The 19,742-nt window shown below is 42.5% G+C and overlaps 5 protein-coding genes across 14 annotated transcripts in view; all 5 read right to left on the bottom strand.

Moving 5' to 3' along the window:
• The window catches only part of LOC101169865 (protocadherin gamma-C5), a 62,459-nt gene that overhangs the window by 27,460 nt on the left and 15,257 nt on the right, over positions 1 to 19,742 (bottom strand). The gene's annotated exons all lie outside the window — the stretch shown is intronic.
• LOC111947999 (protocadherin gamma-C5-like) lies at positions 143 to 3,755 on the bottom strand. The gene has a single exon (XM_023959157.1). The coding sequence runs from the start codon at positions 3,424 to 3,426 to the stop codon at positions 964 to 966; it is 2,463 nt and encodes an 820-aa protein (XP_023814925.1). The 5' UTR covers positions 3,427 to 3,755; the 3' UTR covers positions 143 to 963.
• LOC111947994 (protocadherin gamma-C5-like) lies at positions 4,938 to 7,506 on the bottom strand. The gene has a single exon (XM_023959154.1). It carries the CDS (start codon positions 7,484 to 7,486, stop codon positions 4,961 to 4,963), a length of 2,526 nt encoding a protein of 841 aa, XP_023814922.1. The 5' UTR covers positions 7,487 to 7,506; the 3' UTR covers positions 4,938 to 4,960.
• LOC111947997 (protocadherin gamma-C5-like) lies at positions 7,425 to 11,368 on the bottom strand. The gene has a single exon (XM_023959156.1). The coding sequence runs from the start codon at positions 11,163 to 11,165 to the stop codon at positions 8,691 to 8,693; it is 2,475 nt and encodes an 824-aa protein (XP_023814924.1). The 5' UTR covers positions 11,166 to 11,368; the 3' UTR covers positions 7,425 to 8,690.
• LOC111947991 (protocadherin gamma-C5-like) lies at positions 12,425 to 15,224 on the bottom strand. The gene has a single exon (XM_023959152.1). It carries the CDS (start codon positions 15,066 to 15,068, stop codon positions 12,492 to 12,494), a length of 2,577 nt encoding a protein of 858 aa, XP_023814920.1. The 5' UTR covers positions 15,069 to 15,224; the 3' UTR covers positions 12,425 to 12,491.

The following is a 19,742-nucleotide window of genomic DNA, read 5'->3' on the forward strand; positions in this document are numbered from 1 at the left end:
GCAGAGCGCTTTAATATGCGGCAGCCTCCACAGAACTGTTTCAGTGCGTCAGGGCCATTTATAAACTGGTTTCCTAGCAAAACATGATCATTACTTCTAATTATCATCATTAGATTAAAATAGATTTAGATCTGTGTTATAATTTTTTTTTTTTTTTCAGTTCAAATGAATATGGGTAATTGAGCATTTGGTTAAATAATATTAACAGTAATGGATTGAATTTGTTTGTGCTTTTCCAGATGCTCAAAGTGCTTAAAATGTGTCCATTATTCATTCACTCCTCATTCATATTAGGTGATGGTAAGCTACCAATGTAGCCACGGTTGCCCTGGGGCAGACAGACAACGGTGTGCCAGTACGCGCCTAGGGCCCCTCTGACCATCACCGAGATATTCTTCAAAAACCAGTGGAGCCACACTGGAGGCAGGGTGGGTGAAGTATCTTGCCCAAGGACACTGAGTGGGAATTGAAAAGCCGCCCCTTGATCATTGGTCGACCCGCTCAGGTACGCCAGTGGCTCAATGGTCTGTACTGTTGCCACAACAGTTTATTCAAGATTCGCTGTCCAGAAAAGTGGTGCTGAAATCTGATGTGATGTAAAAGTAAGAAAGAAATTGCACTTTAGAAACACGGTGAGCTAAGTGATCTTGAACTTAACATCCACTGAGGTGTGCTATTCAGCAATTAGACGCTTGCAATTCCAGCATTACTATAAAGTAATATTTTTGATTAGGAAAAGTGACTGTTAGCCAAATAGTTTTCAATAAAAACTATAGATACAAATATATCAAAGAAATTCCATCATTATTAGAAATTAAAGTAGAAAAAGCCAAATATACAATAACATAGGTAAGAAAAAAAGTAAATCACAAGATATTTTGGCTTTTTATTACCGTGAAATGACACACTTTTAAAACATATTTTCCAGAAATACACGTAATACAGTGCGTTAGCAATGTAGTATTAGTTGTTGCTCACCTGTTGACTCTCAAATGTCCAGGTGCTGTCAGGTAAAGAGGCATCCAGCACACTGATGACCTCCTTAAAGTCTGTGGTGCTGCTGGGTTTAATCAGAGTGAAATCACTGTACTCTGACATGGGAGACATGCAGGACCTGAAGGACTGACTCTGAGACATCATGTCTCCTCCCAGGACCTCCACGTACTTGATAGGTCCATCGGTGTTGAGCTGAATCTGCAGGTTTCTGTTGGGGTTCTTGTAATCATCCGAGTCGCTGCGTCTCATGCAGCAGCAGCTGCCGCTGCTTCTGCTGTTCCTCATGCATTTCACCGCTAAGATGACAAAAGTCAGCAGAGACAGCACGGACACCGAGGCCAGAGACAGAATCAAATAAAGGGTGATTCTGCCCGTTTTCTTGCTGGGCTCGGACGCTTTGTGGTGTCGCAGCTCTGAGATGGGCTCGTGGAGAGCGTCCTCCAGCAGGATGGACACCGTGACGGTGGCGGATTGGAGCGGCTCTCCGTCGTCTTTGATCTCTAGGATCAGCCTCTGAGAGGAGTCGTCCTGCTCGGACACAGCGCGTTTAGTCCTCACCTCTCCTGTGTACAGACTGACGGTGAACAGAGAGGCGTCTGTGGCCTCCGCCAGTCTGTAGGAGATCAAGGCGTTATGGCCGGAGTCAGCGTCCACCGCCGTCACCTTGGTAACCAGGTGACCCGCTTTGGCGGAGCGGGGCATCCTCTGATGAGAGAGGGAGCCCAGAGCAGCGGAGGAGGGGTAAATGACGGCGGGGGCGTTATCGTTCTGGTCCAGGATAAAGACGTGGACAGTAGCGTTGCTGCTGAGAGAAGGAGAGCCCTGGTCCTTTGCCTGAACGTGGATCTCAAACACCTTCAGCTTCTCATAGTCAAACGAGTGCATGCTGTAGATGCTGCCGTTCTCTGAGTTCATGTAAACATAGGAGGACACGGACACGTCCTGGACTTTCGAGTCCAGAATGGAGTAAGAGATCTTTGCGTTTTCACCTGAATCCAGGTCAGACGCAGATACTGAGAACAGAATAGAACCCGGAACTCCGTTCTCCTTTAAATACACGTTATAAGACCTCTGCGTAAAAACTGGAGGGTTGTCATTAACATCAGTGATGCTGACAGGAATAGTTTTTGTACTGAGGAGAGGAGGAGTACCTGAATCTTTCGCTGTAACTTCAATACTATAGTCAGAGATGCTTTCACGGTCTAAAGGACCGTTTGTGATGAGCGCATAATTATTAGAAAAAGACGGTTTGAGAGCAAAGGATGACGTTTTAAGGAGCTGCAAAGTCACTTTTCCATAATCGCCAGAATCAAGGTCACGAACGCTAAGTAGAGCAACTACAGTCCCACTACTTGAGTCCTCAGGCACAGACGTGGATTTTGAAGTTAGAATGATTTCTGGAGCGTTATCGTTTACATCAATGACATCCACCTGAACGGTGCAGTGGCCCTCCATTTTAGGGAACCCTTTATCTTTGGCACTAATGTCGATACGGTATGAGCTTTGAGTTTCGTGGTCTAACTGGCGTTTTAAATAAATGTCTCCACTTGCAGCATCCACATAAAACAATTCCAGCACTGATGGGTGTGTGTGTACTCCGAGAGAGTACTCAATCTCCCCGTTTGGACCTTCATCAACGTCCGCCGCTCTTGTTGAAATAACAAACGATCCGTTTGCGATATTTTCCTTCACATCTACTTTATAAAATGCATTTTCAAACTGCGGCACGTTGTCATTAATATCAAGCACATTTATTGTAATCTTTGAAGTGCCAGACTTCACCGGGTTCCCTCCGTCCACAGCGGTTAGGAACAAACTGTGAACAGCTTTTTTCTCTCGATCTAAGGATTTAGTCAGCACCAGCTCCGGAATCTTTCGACCGTTTTCAATTTCTTTTACTTTAAGAGTAAAACACTCATCTTTGCTCAGAGTGTACGTCTTTAATCCATTACTTCCAACATCGGGATCCTCTGCCATTTCTAAGGGGAAACGAACACCCGCCACTCTAGATTCAGCGATTTCTATGACGTGATCGCTTTTCAGAAAAGTGGGAGCGTTGTCGTTCACGTCTTTAATTTCTACCTCCATCCGGTGTAACTGCAGCGGGTTTTCTATCACTATTTGCAAAGGTAATAAACAGCTGGCGCTTTGTCCGCACAAAGCCTCCCTGTCTATTCTATCGTTCACCACCAGCTCTCCCCTTCCCGCATCCACACTGAAATATTGCTCACCAGCCTCGGAGGCTACGCGTAATTTACGCACAAAAATATCCGACAATCCCAAACCCAGATCTCTGGCTACATTTCCAACCAGTGAGCCTTTTTCCAGTTCCTCCGGGATGCTGTACCGAGTCTGTGCGTCTGTTGTACTCCACAAAAGGAAGAAATGATGCCACCACAGAGCCTGCCATCCCCAGCCTCGGTGTTCCATTCTCTTTGTTATCCACACGGTTGGTCAAAATACGCAATTTCCCGTCGAAATATCATCAAAGACGAATATCCATCTCATTTTCCAACAGGGATTCTCTCCAGAAAAAACCATAGATGGGCATAACTGAACGTAAATTAAATAAATGTAATTCCACCCTGATCGCCGAAGTGCACCGTCCTCGGAGCAGAACACACAACGGAGGAGAGAGAGTGGGTGAGTGGGGGAGGGAGTAGATCTCTTTGTATAATACTCGAAGCTATTGGTACACTGCAGCATATACGATTGGAGATCGACACAGACGCTCATGAGAGTAAGCAGAACATAGCAGGAGGTCACAGAATAGCAGTTTACACTTTTACAAGATATGAGAAACACTATAATTAATTATTACAATAAATATACAGATTATGTACTCTGTTATTAATTTTTTAAATTAATTTTAAACAAACTCCTCACAAATCTGAAAATGCTGCATCATAAATTTTATCAAAATGTATGCAACTTTGTGTGTGTTGGGATCTATTGACGGCACAGTAATAGTTCATGTTATATTTTATAAGTTGCATAGTGTAAGATTTAAAGAAGATAAAGAAACGCAAAGAAATAAAATATTAAATAGTGTGATGTTACTTTTAAAAGTAAAATAATAAGCCAAAAAAAATTCCCAAACAAATGTAGAAACATTATTAACAAAATTAATGTCTAAAAGCTGGACTCAAAAAAAATTTGATGCGGTCAAATACTGATTGATAGAATTGTTTCACACAAAAAATATGACAGTCTATATAAAAGACCTGTTTGTGCTGAAGCGAAAGATTAACACTCGCTTCAAACATGGATACAGATAGGATTTATTTATTGGTGCTCAGCTTCCATCTCTGATATCCAATGAGGAAGACACAGAGGAGCACATGAACCCTGCTGCTGTGAAAATTCCGAGCTGCCACACACATCCTGCTTTTAATTTTTCCATTAGCAATTTTTAAGAAGATATATTAAGAATTTATATTATAAGCACAATAAAATGTCCTTTGATGATAAGATTTTAGCAACAAAATATAACGTTTTAGAGGTGCAGGGTGTCTGGCATGAATTTATTTACTGTTGCAAAAGATCTAAATATTATTAGATTAAAATAAGTATTGTGCTATTTTTAAATGGAGTTATTTATGTATTTGTTTAGTTATGTCATTGATGGTCTTGTACGAAACACAACGGAGAAAACCCGTTTTTGAGCGACGGTTTTAGCTCTCAGATTAGAAGGCGCTGTCCACCCCTCCGGTGCTGAACACACTTGCTCGAGAATGCCATCCCATTAACTAATATAAGGTCAAAAACATATAAGTAACCAACCTATCTCATATAATGGTATAAAGATAAAGAAAATAAAAAAAATGAAAGTAAATTCTTACAACTGTAACAGAAACACTTTGTCTTATTTTACTGTTGATTTCTGCTGAATGGACTACAGATTCAGTAAATAATTCGATAGAAGTCAGTGCAGTTTAAGAAAAAAGAAGTGCTTTACAGTGCATTACAGGCTCACCTGTTGACTCTCAAATGTCCAGGTGCTGTCAGGTAAAGAGGCATCCAGCACACTGATGACCTCCTTAAAGTCTGTGGTGCTGCTGGGTTTAATCAGAGTGAAATCACTGTACTCTGACATGGGAGACATGCAGGACCTGAAGGACTGACTCTGAGACATCATGTCTCCTCCCAGGACCTCCACGTACTTGATAGGTCCATCGGTGTTGAGCTGAATCTGCAGGTTTCTGTTGGGGTTCTTGTAATCATCCGAGTCGCTGCGTCTCATGCAGCAGCAGCTGCCGCTGCTTCTGCTGTTCCTCATGCATTTCACCGCTAAGATGACAAAAGTCAGCAGAGACAGCACGGACACCGAGGCCAGAGACAGAATCAAATAAAGGGTGATTCTGCCCGTTTTCTTGCTGGGCTCGGACGCTTTGTGGTGTCGCAGCTCTGAGATGGGCTCGTGGAGAGCGTCCTCCAGCAGGATGGACACCGTGACGGTGGCGGATTGGAGCGGCTCTCCGTCGTCTTTGATCTCTAGGATCAGCCTCTGAGAGGAGTCGTCCTGCTCGGACACAGCGCGTTTAGTCCTCACCTCTCCTGTGTACAGACTGACGGTGAACAGAGAGGCGTCTGTGGCCTCCGCCAGTCTGTAGGAGATCCAGGCGTTATGGCCCGAGTCAGCGTCCACCGCCGTCACCTTGGTAACCAGGTGACCCGCTTTGGCGGAGCGGGGCATCCTCTGATGAGAGAGGGAGCCCAGAGCAGCGGAGGAGGGGTAAATGACAGCGGGGGCGTTATCGTTCTGGTCCAGGATAAAGACGTGGACAGTAGCGTTGCTGCTGAGAGAAGGAGAGCCCTGGTCCTTTGCCTGAACGTGGATCTCAAACACCTTCAGCTTCTCATAGTCAAACGAGTGCATGCTGTAGATGCTGCCGTTCTCTGAGTTCATGTAAACATAGGAGGACACGGACACGTCCTGGACTTTCGAGTCCAGAATGGAGTAAGAGATCTTTGCGTTTTCACCTGAATCCAGGTCAGACGCGGATACTGAGAACAGAATAGAACCCGGAACTCCGTTCTCCTTTAAATACACGTTATAAGACCGCTGCGTAAAAACTGGAGGATTGTCATTAACGTCAGTGACGCTGACAGATACAATTCTTTTACAAGACAGCGGGGGAGATCCAGAGTCAGTAGCGGTTATTTCCACATGATAATCTGATATTTTTTCTCTGTCTAAAGGACCACTAGTTATTAGTGCATAATTATTAAAAAACGATGACTTTAATTTAAAAGGAGAACCTTTTGATATTTGTAAATGCACTTTACTGTTATTACCAGAGTCTGCATCGCGCACATTAAGTAACGCCACCACAGTGCCTCCCGGTGCGTCCTCGCGCACTGGCTGTGGTTCAGAAGTCAGAACGATTTCTGGTTTATTGTCATTTACGTCAACAACATCTATCTGGAGGCGGCAGTGACTCTCCATTTCTGGACTCCCTTTATCTTTTGCAGTAATTTCGACTTTGTAGGACGTCTCTCTTTCGTAATCTAAATCGCCTATTAAAATAATTTCTCCGCTCAGAGCTTTAATCTCAAATAATGTTAACACGGAATCAGGTGTCCGCGCGCCGAAAGAAAACCGAATTTCTCCATTTGGTCCCTCATCGGCGTCACTCGCAGCTATTTTGATTACAAACGAACCTTTTGCCGTATTTTCAAGTAAAGAAACGCGATATGAACTCTTTTCAAACACTGGGAAGTTATCATTGTTATCAAGCACAGTTACAGTTATTGTAGAGGTACCGGATTTCATGGGGTTTCCTCCATCTAACGCAGTGAGACGGAGCTGATGAACAGCTTTTATTTCTCGATCAAGCGGTTTCTCCAACACCAACTCTGGGACTGTTTTTCCGTCCTCGACCTCTTTCATTTTTAACACAAAGAAGTCATTCTTTGTCAAAGTGTAGGATTTTACTGAATTTACGCCGACATCCGAGTCCTCTGCGCTTTCTAATGGAAATCGAGTTCCCACAGCAGCCGATTCTGAAATTTTTAAAGATAATACTTCTGTAAGAAATTTGGGAGGATTGTCATTAATATCTTGAATTTCAACCTCAAGGCGATGTAAACTCAGAGGTTTTTCAAGAACTAACTGTAAAGGCAACACACAGCTGGCGCTTTGTCCGCATAAAGCCTCTCTGTCTATTCTGTCGTTCACCAGCAGCTCTCCTCTCCCCGCATCCACGCTAAAATATTGCTCACCAGACTCAGCAGCAACGCGTAGCGCACGCTCAGAGATCTCGGTTAACGTCAATCCCAGATCTTTCGCGAGGTTTCCAACCACGGATCCGTGTTTTACTTCCTCTGGGATGCTGTATCGAGTCTGTGCGGCTATTGTACTCCACAGGAGAAAGAAATGATGCCACCAGAACGCCTGCCTTCCCCAGGCTCGGTATCCTATTGTCTTTGTCATCCCAGTGCCGCTACAATTATTATCCAGCAAGGCAATCACATTGATATTTCCCATCCATAGTCACGAAGCATTCTTTCAAAGTAAAATCCAGTGTCAGGTCATGTTAAATGGGTTTCCCCTTTGTGTTCTCTGTAAATGTATGAAGATCATCGCATCTCCTCATCCAGCTCTTTGCAGTTGAAGCATTTGTGAGGCGGGGGCTGCATGAGGGGGGAGGGACTAGATCTCTTTGTACAGATCTGCTTCTCATTGGTGCACAAAAATCATCCCTCACATCCACTGAGAGAGGAGAGAGCGCTTTAATGTGCGGCAGTCTCCACAGTACCGTTTCAGTGCGTCAGAGCCATTTATAAGTTGGTTTTCCACCAAAACATGATTTTTTAATTCTAATTATCATAATTAGATTAAAAAATAGATCTGTGTTATAAATGTTTTAATTTTAGGTCCAAATGCATATGGGAAATGGAGTATTTGGTTAAATTATATTAACAACAATGGATCGAATTTGTCTGTGCTTTTCCAGACGCCCAAAGTGCTTACAATGTGTCCATTTTTCCTTCACTCGTCATTCATATTTGAAAATGGTAAGCTAGTGAAGTAGCCAGCTGCCCCAGGGCAGACTGACAGAGGTGTGCCAGTAGGCGCCTACGGCCCCTCTAAGCATCACCATGAACTTTCTTTACAAACCAGTGGAGCCACACTGGAGGCAGGGTGGGTGAAGTGTCTTGCCCAAGGACACTGGAGGGGAATGAGGATCGAAAAGCCGCCCCTTGATCATCGGCCGATCTGCTCAGGTCCGCCGGTGGCTCAATGGTCTGTACTGTTTCAATGAGGTCCTGTTACAACAATTTTTTCAAGATTCGTTGTCCAGAAAAGTGGTGCTGAAATCTGATGTGATGTAAAAGTAGTAAAGAAACTACACTTTTGAAACCCAGCAGGGCTACATGATCCTCAACTTAACATCCACGTAGGTGTGTTATTCAGCAATTAAGTGATTGCAAATCCAGCATTACCATATTTTTGATTATTATAATGGATCTTTAGCTAAATAGTTTTCAATAAAAACTATGGATAAAAATATATCACCATGGAAATCCGGTTTTATTAGAAATTAAAAAAGAGAAAACCAAAAATCAAAAAAATGTAAGGAAAGAAAATAAAGTAAATCCTAAAGTATTTTGTCTTTCTATTACCATGACACAATTTTAAAACATTTTCCACAGATACACACGTAATACACTGCGTTAGCTATGCAGTATTAGTTGTGGCTCACCTGTTGACTCTCAAATGTCCAGGTGCTGTCAGGTAAAGAGGCATCCAGCACACTGATGACCTCCTTAAAGTCTGTGGTGCTGCTGGGTTTAATCAGAGTGAAATCACTGTACTCTGACATGGGAGACATGCAGGACCTGAAGGACTGACTCTGAGACATCATGTCTCCTCCCAGGACCTCCACGTACTTGATAGGTCCATCGGTGTTAAGCTGAATCTGCAGGTTTCTGTTGGGGTTCTTGTAATCATCCGAGTCGCTGCGTCTCATGCAGCAGCAGCTGCCGCTGCTTCTGCTGTTCCTCATGCATTTCACTGCTAAGATGACAAAAGTCAGCAGAGACAGCACGGACACCGAGGCCAGAGACAGAATCAAATAAAGGGTGATTCTGCCCGTTTTCTTGCTTGGCTCGGACGCTTTGTGGTGTCGCAGCTCTGAGATGGGCTCGTGGAGAGCGTCCTCCAGCAGGATGGACACCGTGACGGTGGCGGATTGGAGCGGCTCTCCGTCGTCTTTGATCTCTAGGATCAGCCTCTGAGAGGAGTCGTCCTGCTCGGACACAGCGCGTTTAGTCCTCACTTCTCCTGTGTACAGACTGACGGTGAACAGAGAGGCGTCTGTGGCCTCCGCCAGTCTGTAGGAGATCCAGGCGTTATGACCCGAGTCAGCGTCCACCGCCGTCACCTTGGTAACCAGGTGACCCGCTTTGGCGGAGCGGGGCATCCTCTGATGAGAGAGGGAGCCCAGAGCAGCGGAGGAGGGGTAAATGACGGCGGGGGCGTTATCGTTCTGGTCCAGGATAAAGACGTGGACAGTAGCGTTGCTGCTGAGAGAAGGAGAGCCCTGGTCCTTTGCCTGAACGTGGATCTCAAACACCTTCAGCTTCTCATAGTCAAACGAGTGCATGCTGTAGATGCTGCCGTTCTCTGAGTTCATGTAAACATAGGAGGACACGGACACGTCCTGGACTTTCGAGTCCAGAATGGAGTAAGAGATCTTTGCGTTTTCACCTGAATCCAGGTCAGACGCAGATACTGAGAACAGAATAGAACCCGGAACTTCGTTCTCCTTTAAATACACGTTATAAGACCTCTGCGTAAAAACTGGAGGATTGTCATTCACATCAGTGATGCTGACAGGAATCTTTTTTTTACTTGAAAGGGGCGGAATACCTGAATCAGTTGCTGTTATCTCGATATTGTATTCAGAGATCTTCTCTCGGTCGAGAACACCGTTCGTAACGAGCGCGTAATTTTGCGAGAAAGACGGTTTCAGGGCAAAGTTGGAGTTCTTCTGGACTGCCAATGTGACTTTTCCGTTTTCACCAGAGTCCAGGTCTCGCACACTGAGCAGGGCTATAACAGTTCCATTAGATGAATCCTCTCGTACTGGCTTTGGATGTGAGGTGAAAATTATTTCTGGTGAATTATCGTTCACATCCAAAATGTCCACGTGCACAGTACAATGCCCCTCCATTCTCGGGGTGCCTTTATCTTTAGCACTAACATCCAACTCATAATTAACAGCTGTTTCGAAGTCTAACCTTCCCTTTAGAAACACGGTTCCTGATACGGAATCAATGGTAAAAACAGAAAGAACGGCCTCCGGTGTGCGCGCTCCAAATGAATATTCTATTTCTCCGTTTTGACCGTCATCTGCGTCTGTCGCTTTTGTTTGCACTATTAATTCACCCTTTTCAGCATTTTCACTTACTGACACTTTATATGAGGTTTTCTCAAATACTGGGACATTATCATTATTGTCTAAAACTGTGACGATTATTTGAACTGTTCCCGATTTCACCGGGTTTCCACCATCTTGAGCTGTCAGAATCAGCTTGTGAACGGCTTTTTTCTCTCTGTCTAAAACTTTTGCTAAAATCAGTTCAGGGACTTTCCTTTCGCCAGCAACATCTTTTACTCTAACGCTGAAGCTATCGTCTTTACTGAGACTGTAGGACTTCAATGAGTTACTGCCGACATCTAAATCGACGGCGCTTTCTAAAGGAAACCGAACACCCACCACTGTGGACTCTGCAATTTCCAAATTGATTTGATTGGACGGAAACCTGGGCGGATTATCGTTTATGTCTAAAATTTCTACTTCAACGCGAAAAAGCTGCAGTGGATCTTCAATGACAACCTGCAAAGGCAACACACAGCTGGCACTTTGTCCGCATAAATCCTCTCTGTCTATTCTGTCGTTCACCAGCAGCTCTCCTCTCCCCGCATCCACGCTGAAATACTGCTCACCGGCCTCAGAGGCGACGCGTAATTTTCGCTCGAAAATCTCAGAGAGTCCTAAACCTAAATCTCTGGCGAGATTTCCTACCACAGAGCCCTGCTTGAGCTCCTCCTGGATGCTGTACCGAGTCTGCCCGTTTGTTGTACTCCACAAAAGGAAAAAATGATGCCACCAAAGGGCTTGCCATCTCCAGTGTACATATCCTTTTCTCTTTGTCATCCTTTATCGGCTACAACACACGGATCCAAGTCGACAGTGTGCGTAGAAGAGTCTAAAATCCATCATTAATTGAGCAATTTCCAAAACGCCATTGTTCGCCAAGCATTAAAATAGAACAAAAAACAATGTTTATTGTAATCCAAAACACAGCTCATCGCTCCCTCTGTCCTCCAGCTCTTTGCAGTGTGACTGATAACAACGCAGAGGCTGGATGGGGGGCAGGGACTAGATTGCTTTGTACAATTCTCTCTCTTATTGGCGCAGAGCTCACTGCTATTCTGTCCAATGAGGGTTGTAGCTTCAGCAGACGCTCTTCATTCTCCTTCCGTTTGGCCAACTAAGGAGTTTAATGTTATCACTGACTGTTTAGGAAAAATAAGAAAGTGGCATTAAAAGATAAGGTTTGAAATAAAAGAGTTGACTTGGTTATAAATGAATGAAAGTCTTATAATTTTCTTCGATTTTGAAAGTTTACTTTGATTTTAAAATAAGTTAATAAAAAAACGCAAACACACAAAAAAATATGGAATCATGTTATAAATAAATATTTATTCTGACAGGCGTCTTTAAATAATCTCGTCATATTGCCGTTTCTCTTTTTTTCCTATGCTATCGGTTTTCTTGGGTATTTCCGTTTCAATATCCTGTCAGTTTTTGGCCGTAGATTTTAAAGACAGAACTGACCTGTCCACTTTAACTTAATGTTTTGTTAAGAACTTGCGTGATTCAGAAAGGTCGTTTCCGTCACGTTCCACCGAATTAACGGCGGCTACCGGTAACAGTGCAACACATCACAGTTAGGTTTGTTCTTTACCTTTGATTTCTAAGGTGTAAAAAAAAGTTAATTATGTATAAATAGTACATACTAATTTAAATACGCATCATTTGTGCAGGGCCGAAATTTTAAAATGATTTGTTCAGAATTTATAGATGGGATTGTCATTGTCCCATACTTTTTCATTCTTATTATTTTATTATTTAAAAAAAAAAAATTAATTAAGTTATAGTTATAAATAGTTTTCTTTTCAAATACGCTCAAATGCGTAATTTCGGTTATTTTTAGATGGAGCAACAGGACATATTTTTACACTAAACCAGTGCGCAAAAAATAAACAAATCACACAACAAATATTTCAGTTCAGTAATAAATATAAGATTTTTTCCTTTTTTTTTACAATCTTATAATCGACTCTAGGTTGACATCATGAAATGAGCGGTTCCCACGAGGAGCGAGTCATCTTACTTCCGGGTTGTACAAGAACTCAGGAAAATAATAAATATTTAGTTTAAAAAATCGTTAGTTTGTGTACCAAAGGTAATATATTATCACTGACACGATAGAGGGATAATGAATGGCATATAGACCTTTTCAGGCTTTAAACAGGAAAAAAGAAAAAAATACACACAAGAAAGTTTTTTTATGCTCACCTGTTGACTCTCAAAGGTCCATGTGCTGTCAGGTAAAGAGGCATCCAGCACACTGATGACCTCCTTAAAGTCTGTGGTGCTGCTGGGTTTAATCAGAGTGAAATCACTGTACTCTGACATGGGAGACATGCAGGACCTGAAGGACTGACTCTGAGACATCATGTCTCCTCCCAGGACCTCCACGTACTTGATAGGTCCATCGGTGTTGAGCTGAATCTGCAGGTTTCTGTTGGGGTTCTTGTAATCATCCGAGTCGCTGCGTCTCATGCAGCAGCAGCTGCCGCTGCTTCTGCTGTTCCTCATGCATTTCACCGCTAAGATGACAAAAGTCAGCAGAGACAGCACGGACACCGAGGCCAGAGACAGAATCAAATAAAGGGTGATTCTGCCCGTTTTCTTGCTGGGCTCGGACGCTTTGTGGTGTCGCAGCTCTGAGATGGGCTCGTGGAGAGCGTCCTCCAGCAGGATGGACACCGTGACGGTGGCGGATTGGAGCGGCTCTCCGTCGTCTTTGATCTCTAGGATCAGCCTCTGAGAGGAGTCGTCCTGCTCGGACACAGCGCGTTTAGTCCTCACCTCTCCTGTGTACAGACTGACGGTGAACAGAGAGGCGTCTGTGGCCTCCGCCAGTCTGTAGGAGATCCAGGCGTTATGGCCCGAGTCAGCGTCCACCGCCGTCACCTTGGTAACCAGGTGACCCGCTTTGGCGGAGCGGGGCATCCTCTGATGAGAGAGGGAGCCCAGAGCAGCGGAGGAGGGGTAAATGACAGCGGGGGCGTTATCGTTCTGGTCCAGGATAAAGACGTGGACAGTAGCGTTGCTGCTGAGAGAAGGAGAGCCCTGGTCCTTTGCCTGAACGTGGATCTCAAACACCTTCAGCTTCTCATAGTCAAACGAGTGCATGCTGTAGATGCTGCCGTTCTCTGAGTTCATGTAAACATAGGAGGACACGGACACGTCGTGGACTTTCGAGTCCAGAATGGAGTAAGAGATCTTTGCGTTTTCACCTGAATCCAGGTCAGACGCGGATACTGAGAACAGAATAGAACCCGGAACTCCGTTCTCCTTTAAATACACGTTATAAGAATTTTGTGAGAAAACTGGCGCATTGTCATTTGTATCCAAGAGCTCAACGAGGATTGTTTTGTCACTTCTGAGAGCGGGTTTCCCAGAATCTGCAGCACTAATTTTAACATTGTAATGACTATATGTTTCCCGATCCAGCTTCCCATTTGTCACTAAGGAATAATGATTTGAGACGGAGGGATTTAGCTTAAATGGCGAATCAGAAGAAACAGTCAGCGTAACTTTACCATTTTCACCAGAATCTGGGTCTTTTGCGCTAATTAGTGCAATGACGGTACCGAGCACGGAATCTTCTGGAACGGGGCTCGTTAAGGATGTTACAATTATTTCAGGAATATTATCGTTAATGTCAGTAACTCTCACCTCCACACTGCAATGCCCATCCATCTCAGGGTTTCCTTTGTCTTTTGCAGTGACATCAAATCGGTGCAAAGCGTTGTTTTCGCGATCTAAGACCCCTTTAACAATAATACTCCCAGTGGAGGATTCAATGTCAAATAAAGACATAATTAGATCGGCAGTTAGCTCTGCAAAAAAATATTCAATTTCTCCATTTAATCCTTCATCCTGATCTGTGGCTTTAACGCGCAAAACTTCAGATCCGGGAGTTACGTTTTCACTTACATTAGCTTCGTATACGTTTCTTTCGAACTGTGGAGCATTATCATTATTATCAAGGACTATAACTGTGATGTCAGATGTGCCTGATCGCACCGGATCCCCCCCATCCACAGCAGTGAGGATGAGGTTGTGTACAGGCAGCCTTTCTCTATCAAGCGGCTTCTCCAGCACCAGCTCGGGCGTCTTCCTGCCGTCCTTTTGATTTTTAACAGATAATTTAAAATGCTCATTTTTATTCAGAAGGTAGGAGCGCACGGAATTGATCCCAACATCAGGATCCTGGGCAGCTTCTAGTGGAAATCGTGCACCTGGATTCACCAGCTCTGCAATTTTGACCACTTTTTCTTTAGTCGTAAAAACAGGAGAGTTGTCGTTTGTGTCCAGGATTTCAATTTCTATTCTGTGCAGCTGCAGCGGGTTATTTATAACTAATTCTAAAGGCAGCAAACACGACGCCCTTTGTCCACACAGATCCTCTCGGTCTATCCTATCAGCCACCACCAGCTCTCCTTTTCCCAGGTCGACGTTAAAGAACTGCTTACCGGCTTCAGAGGTTATCCGCAAGTCACGCCGGTACAATTCTGAAACAACCAAACCCAAATCCTTGGCTATATTTCCAACAACAGCACCCGGTTTCAGTTCTTCCGGGATGCTGTAGCGAGTCTGAGCGTCTATTGTACTCCACAACAGAAAGAAGGGATGCCACCACGAAAGCGTACGCCATGTCGGCAGTTTTGTCCGCATTATTCCACCTTCTGAAAATCCCATATCGCTTTGCTCCTTTTCCTGTCTTTCAAATAAAGCGCGATGTTATAATCCAGTGTAGATGAGCACGAACAGAAAAGATTGAACGTCATGCTTTGTGTTTGAATACGTCTCCCTCCCCTCCTGTACCGAATAGTAGCGGTTGTGGGGAGGATGCTGTGCTGCTGAGACACAGTTGATCTCTTTGTACAGCTCTGCATGCTATTGGCTGAGAGGGAACAGTGATCTTAACCAACCATGGCACTGGTGGATGTGCATAAGCAATGAGCACAGAGGAAACCTGAACGGTTTCACTAAATCAAACACGCTGCATTTTTTAACTGTATTATATTTTCAAAAAACTTTTGGACAATAATTATTAAAGTTAATTGTGCGCATGGATTTCACTGATGATAATCTGTATCCAGAACATAAGGAATGCACCTTTATCAGGATAATTAAACGGGTAAAAGTCAAAATGCTTCTGTTGCTCCTTCTTTTGCAGATCTGCATTCACCTGCCTGCCTGCACTCCTTTTTGTGCAAAGGTTCTCCATTGCCTTCCTGTGGTCAGACGAAGGCAGTGCAGCCTGCTACGTCATCCCTGCTTTACACCTCCACAGTTCTTAGAGGACAGTGACAGCAGCCTACACAAAGTACCCGTATGGAGGTCTGTAGAGCAAGAGGAAAAGGCGGGGGGAGCGTGTGCTGCAGGGAAAAGCGTATCTCTCTCTCTCCAGCTCTTTCTGTCTGTCGCACAAACACACGCTCATATATTTCCTTTATTTAGCACACGTACACACTGTATTTTAAAAGCAAAAAGAGATTTGCACAATTCCAATGCCTTTATGTCAAGAACACAGATTACAATCTGGGGTATTCATACACAGGCGTAAAACACTGTTTTGACCCAGATCCCTTAATTGTGCTACAATAATTGGGTATTAAAACAAATGCAATTTTAATCAATAACAAATAGTCACACATTTATTTCTCATACATGCCACATCCTAAATGAAGTGGACGACAGAGGGAGATGTGGAGAGTCGAGCAGGAGCCCGATCTGACTTCAGCACCAATGATGTGGACAGCGCCATGCAGGCGGCCAAGCGCTGCAACTGCATGCTGCAGCAAAATCAGCGGCTCACATGCTCTGTGTGCTCACAGTTAGTTAGAGAATAAGATTAGATAAAAATGAGAGAGATAGAACTGTAAATCAACATTTTTTCCAACAACACAATATTAAATGTTTTGGTTGATATAATCTATCTCTCACTCTCATCGACTTTTTTCTTATAATTGCCATTTGAACGACAAGGTAACCGACAGAGGGAGATGTGGAGAGTCTAGCGAGAGGCATCAACACGCCGATCTGGTTTCAGCACCAAGGTTGTGGACAGCGCCGCACAGGCGGCCAAGCGCTGCAACTGCATGCTGCGACTGAGTCAGCGGCTTACACAAGTTCCGTGTGCTCAGTCAGTGAGAGGATTGAAAAAAACTCAACAACTTCCCAAGGATGACAACTATAAATCAACCATCAATCCATTTTTTTTAAATTTCCCATAACACACTAAAGAACAAAAAACGTACTGCACAAAAATGTAAGTTTTTAAAAAACATGAGGAATGATGTGTCAAAACAAACAAAACAAAACCCGGCCTATTTATTATACATGTCATATTTTCATCAAGGGATACGACAGAGGGAGATGTGGAGAAATCAGCAAGAGGCATTAACAGACCGATCTGGTTTCAGCACCAAGGTTGTGGACAGCGCCGCACACGCGACCAAGCGCTGCAACTGCATGCTGCTGCAGAGTAAGCGGTTCTTTTGTTCTGTGTGTCCACAGTCAGGGAGAGGGGGAAAAAAGAGTCTAAAAGGATTGGAACTATCTTTGAATCCATTTGATAATTTCCACAGAAACAGAAAGTAAGTGAACACAAAACATAATGGACATAATTTTATTTTATTCAGAACATTCTGAATATAGTGTAAAAATGCCAACTTATTTCTCATACATGCTTCATCCTAAATGAGGAAAATGACAGTGGGAGATGTGGAAAACCTAGCAAGAGGCTGCAAAAGACCTTGTTTCAGCACCAAGTTAGTGGACAGCGCAATACAAACGGCAACGTAGTGCAGCTGCATGCTGCAGCAGTCAGCGGCTCACTAATGTTATGTATGCTCAGTCAATGATAGATGGCAAAAATATATGTACCAGACTGCAGAGGTCTTATCATCATGCATATTCCATCCAAAATTTCACATTTACTTTTTCTCTAGAAAATTGTGTTTTAGTGAATATAAAATATTCTGCAGATATTTGTAAAGTTTAAGGAAGTGGTCTTAAAATACTTTTGAAATCAAAAAAATTTTTGAAACACATTTCAACAAGAAATTTTGAAAAAAAAATGTAATTTTGTTTAAAATGAATGAAATATCTTCAACAAAGCTTAAAATGTACCAAAAATGTATTTTTAACTTGCCAGTTTTCTTTGATTTACAGTTTAATCATTTTAGAGTGCAAAAAATGCATTTCTAAGTTGAATATTAGCAGATATCTATTTAAATAAATCTTCTTCCACTTTCGGCTTCTCCCATCAGGGGTCGCCACAGCGAACGAGTCGCATGGTGAATTTGGCAATGTTTTACGCCGGATGCCCTTCCTGACGCAACCTTCTCAAACCGGGCTTGGAACCGGCAGAGGTAGAGAAGGGAACAGGGAGCAGCCCGGAGTCGAACCCGGGTTTCACGGACGGAAGGCGCCGCAAACCAGCACGAGCTAAACTGGCTCTATTTAAATAAATAAAAACATTAAATGTTTGTCTTGTCCTGTACTATTTCTCTTTTCTGTGCAAATTTAAGTGCATGACTTTTTTTTTTAGTAAAAGGACTTTCTTGCAAAAGTTCAATAGATACTGGGATTATTTCAACATCACATGATCCACCTTTAGACAATAAACCTGATTTAAAAAGATATGTTTGTGTGTTTGTGTAACAAAATGAGAAGGAGAAAAAAACAAAAGGAAGAGAGTATTGTGTCGTAGTAAACAATCTTTGATAGTAGAAAAACTGTGGTGGAAATCCTCACATATTCTTTTGGTTGTTTGTGCAGCCTTTTGACATATATTAAGAAAATACGAGTATTGGAAACTTCAAAGCATGAACCTGTTTGCTTGACTTTTAAACTACTGTAATAAGATTTAGTTATCAAATACTTTAACTGTGTAATTTGTGTCTGTTAAGTTTCACTGTAACGCATCAGAGAGAGAAAATAGATCTTTTCTGGCATGTTGGGACATATAACAACACTTGTTATGCAGTCATGTGCTTGTAGCTATACACATTTCAGCATTACTTATGATTTATTCTGTCCCTTTTTTGTAAAAAAACAACAACAACAACATGCAGTTTGACAACAGAATACTGCATCAGCAAAACCTGGAGATATTACTGTACAAATCAGATTGATCTTTGGAAATTAAACAGGGCATGAGCTCCTTTAACAGCTGGTGTTCTGTGTAATTCTTTACTTAATTCACTTAAGCCTTTTACTTTGTGGAGTCTTTAAGCTTACACCATTATACAGCTCAGGAAACCACTTCACTCCCTAACGTTTCAAAATACCTTTTTCTGACTGCAAGAGCAGTTTACCTGTATACTCCAATTTATATTTATTTGAGTATAAAAAAATCTGTCTTGTTAGACTACATATGGCCATATGGCCCACATAAAGCACACCATTTAGCTTTAGAGGAAATAATTTATCTGTTTCTCAAGGTGTGCTGGATTTGAATTAGCTGCGTCTCTCAAAGGCGAGGAGGCTTATTTGAGGATGGAGTATAACAGATCAAGTTCTGCTACAATGTGCAACAGAACTTGATCATGGTGGATTGTTAGAATCAGTTATATTGTGTTTAAAAACCGAATACAGAAAGTGTGCTGCAATGTGACTGTATGTCTTGTGAAGAATGTAGATTAAATTATGCTCTTACCTTATTTGGAAAATTCAGGATTTGAGACAAGCCAGGCAGATCAAGAATAGCAGGATAAAGGAGACATGAAAGAGAAAAAAAGAGAGAAAACAAATCTATTAGATGGCGAGTCAGTCTACAGATTTTGGCCTTTGGAACTGCTGCCCATACTTACCGTGGTGATCACATTAAACAGTTCAAGAAAAAGAAAGACTTAAATTGCTTTAAAGTTTTAAGTTGCTTAAAATTATCAAGTCAAGACAGGTTCAAGAAGTCAATTAATGGAAGTGTACCGTTTTAGCTTAACCAATAACAAAATAGAAATAAAAAAACACAATCAATTAATGATGCAGCAATATTTGTTGGACGTTTAACATATTTTTTCAAGACCTTTGTAATTTAAAACTTACACAACAGATACAGAACTATTAAAACAGTGATGGAAGTGTCTATAAGTAAGAAGACAGTGAGTGTGTAATGTGTGTGAGCACAGGGATGAGAAAAAGACAGGATTGGGTTCAAGAAAATTTCAGTTTTAACCCAAAAGTTTTTTTCTTCTTATAAAACAAAAAAAAAAAAAATTAGGGAAGAAAATGTAAAAAAAAAAATAGTTGAAAAAATTGGTATATATACTATATATATAATATGTGACACATATTTGTAACTTGGCTGAAAAAAATAACAAAAGATGTTTTTGATTGGTTTCCTTTTAGCTCTATTTCATA

The sequence above is a fragment of the Oryzias latipes genome, chromosome 10 (assembly GCF_002234675.1).
Source record: "Oryzias latipes chromosome 10, ASM223467v1".
NCBI lineage: Eukaryota > Metazoa > Chordata > Actinopteri > Beloniformes > Adrianichthyidae > Oryzias > Oryzias latipes.

What these genes read in the sequence shown, in the direction of transcription:
- LOC111947994 (XM_023959154.1), bottom strand. Translation starts at nt 7,486, where the DNA reads ATGGGAAATATCAATGTGATTGCCTTGCTGGATAATAATTGTAGCGGC.
- LOC111947999 (XM_023959157.1), bottom strand. Translation starts at nt 3,426, where the DNA reads ATGGAACACCGAGGCTGGGGATGGCAGGCTCTGTGGTGGCATCATTTC.
- LOC111947997 (XM_023959156.1), bottom strand. Translation starts at nt 11,165, where the DNA reads ATGACAAAGAGAAAAGGATATGTACACTGGAGATGGCAAGCCCTTTGG.
- LOC111947991 (XM_023959152.1), bottom strand. Translation starts at nt 15,068, where the DNA reads ATGGGATTTTCAGAAGGTGGAATAATGCGGACAAAACTGCCGACATGG.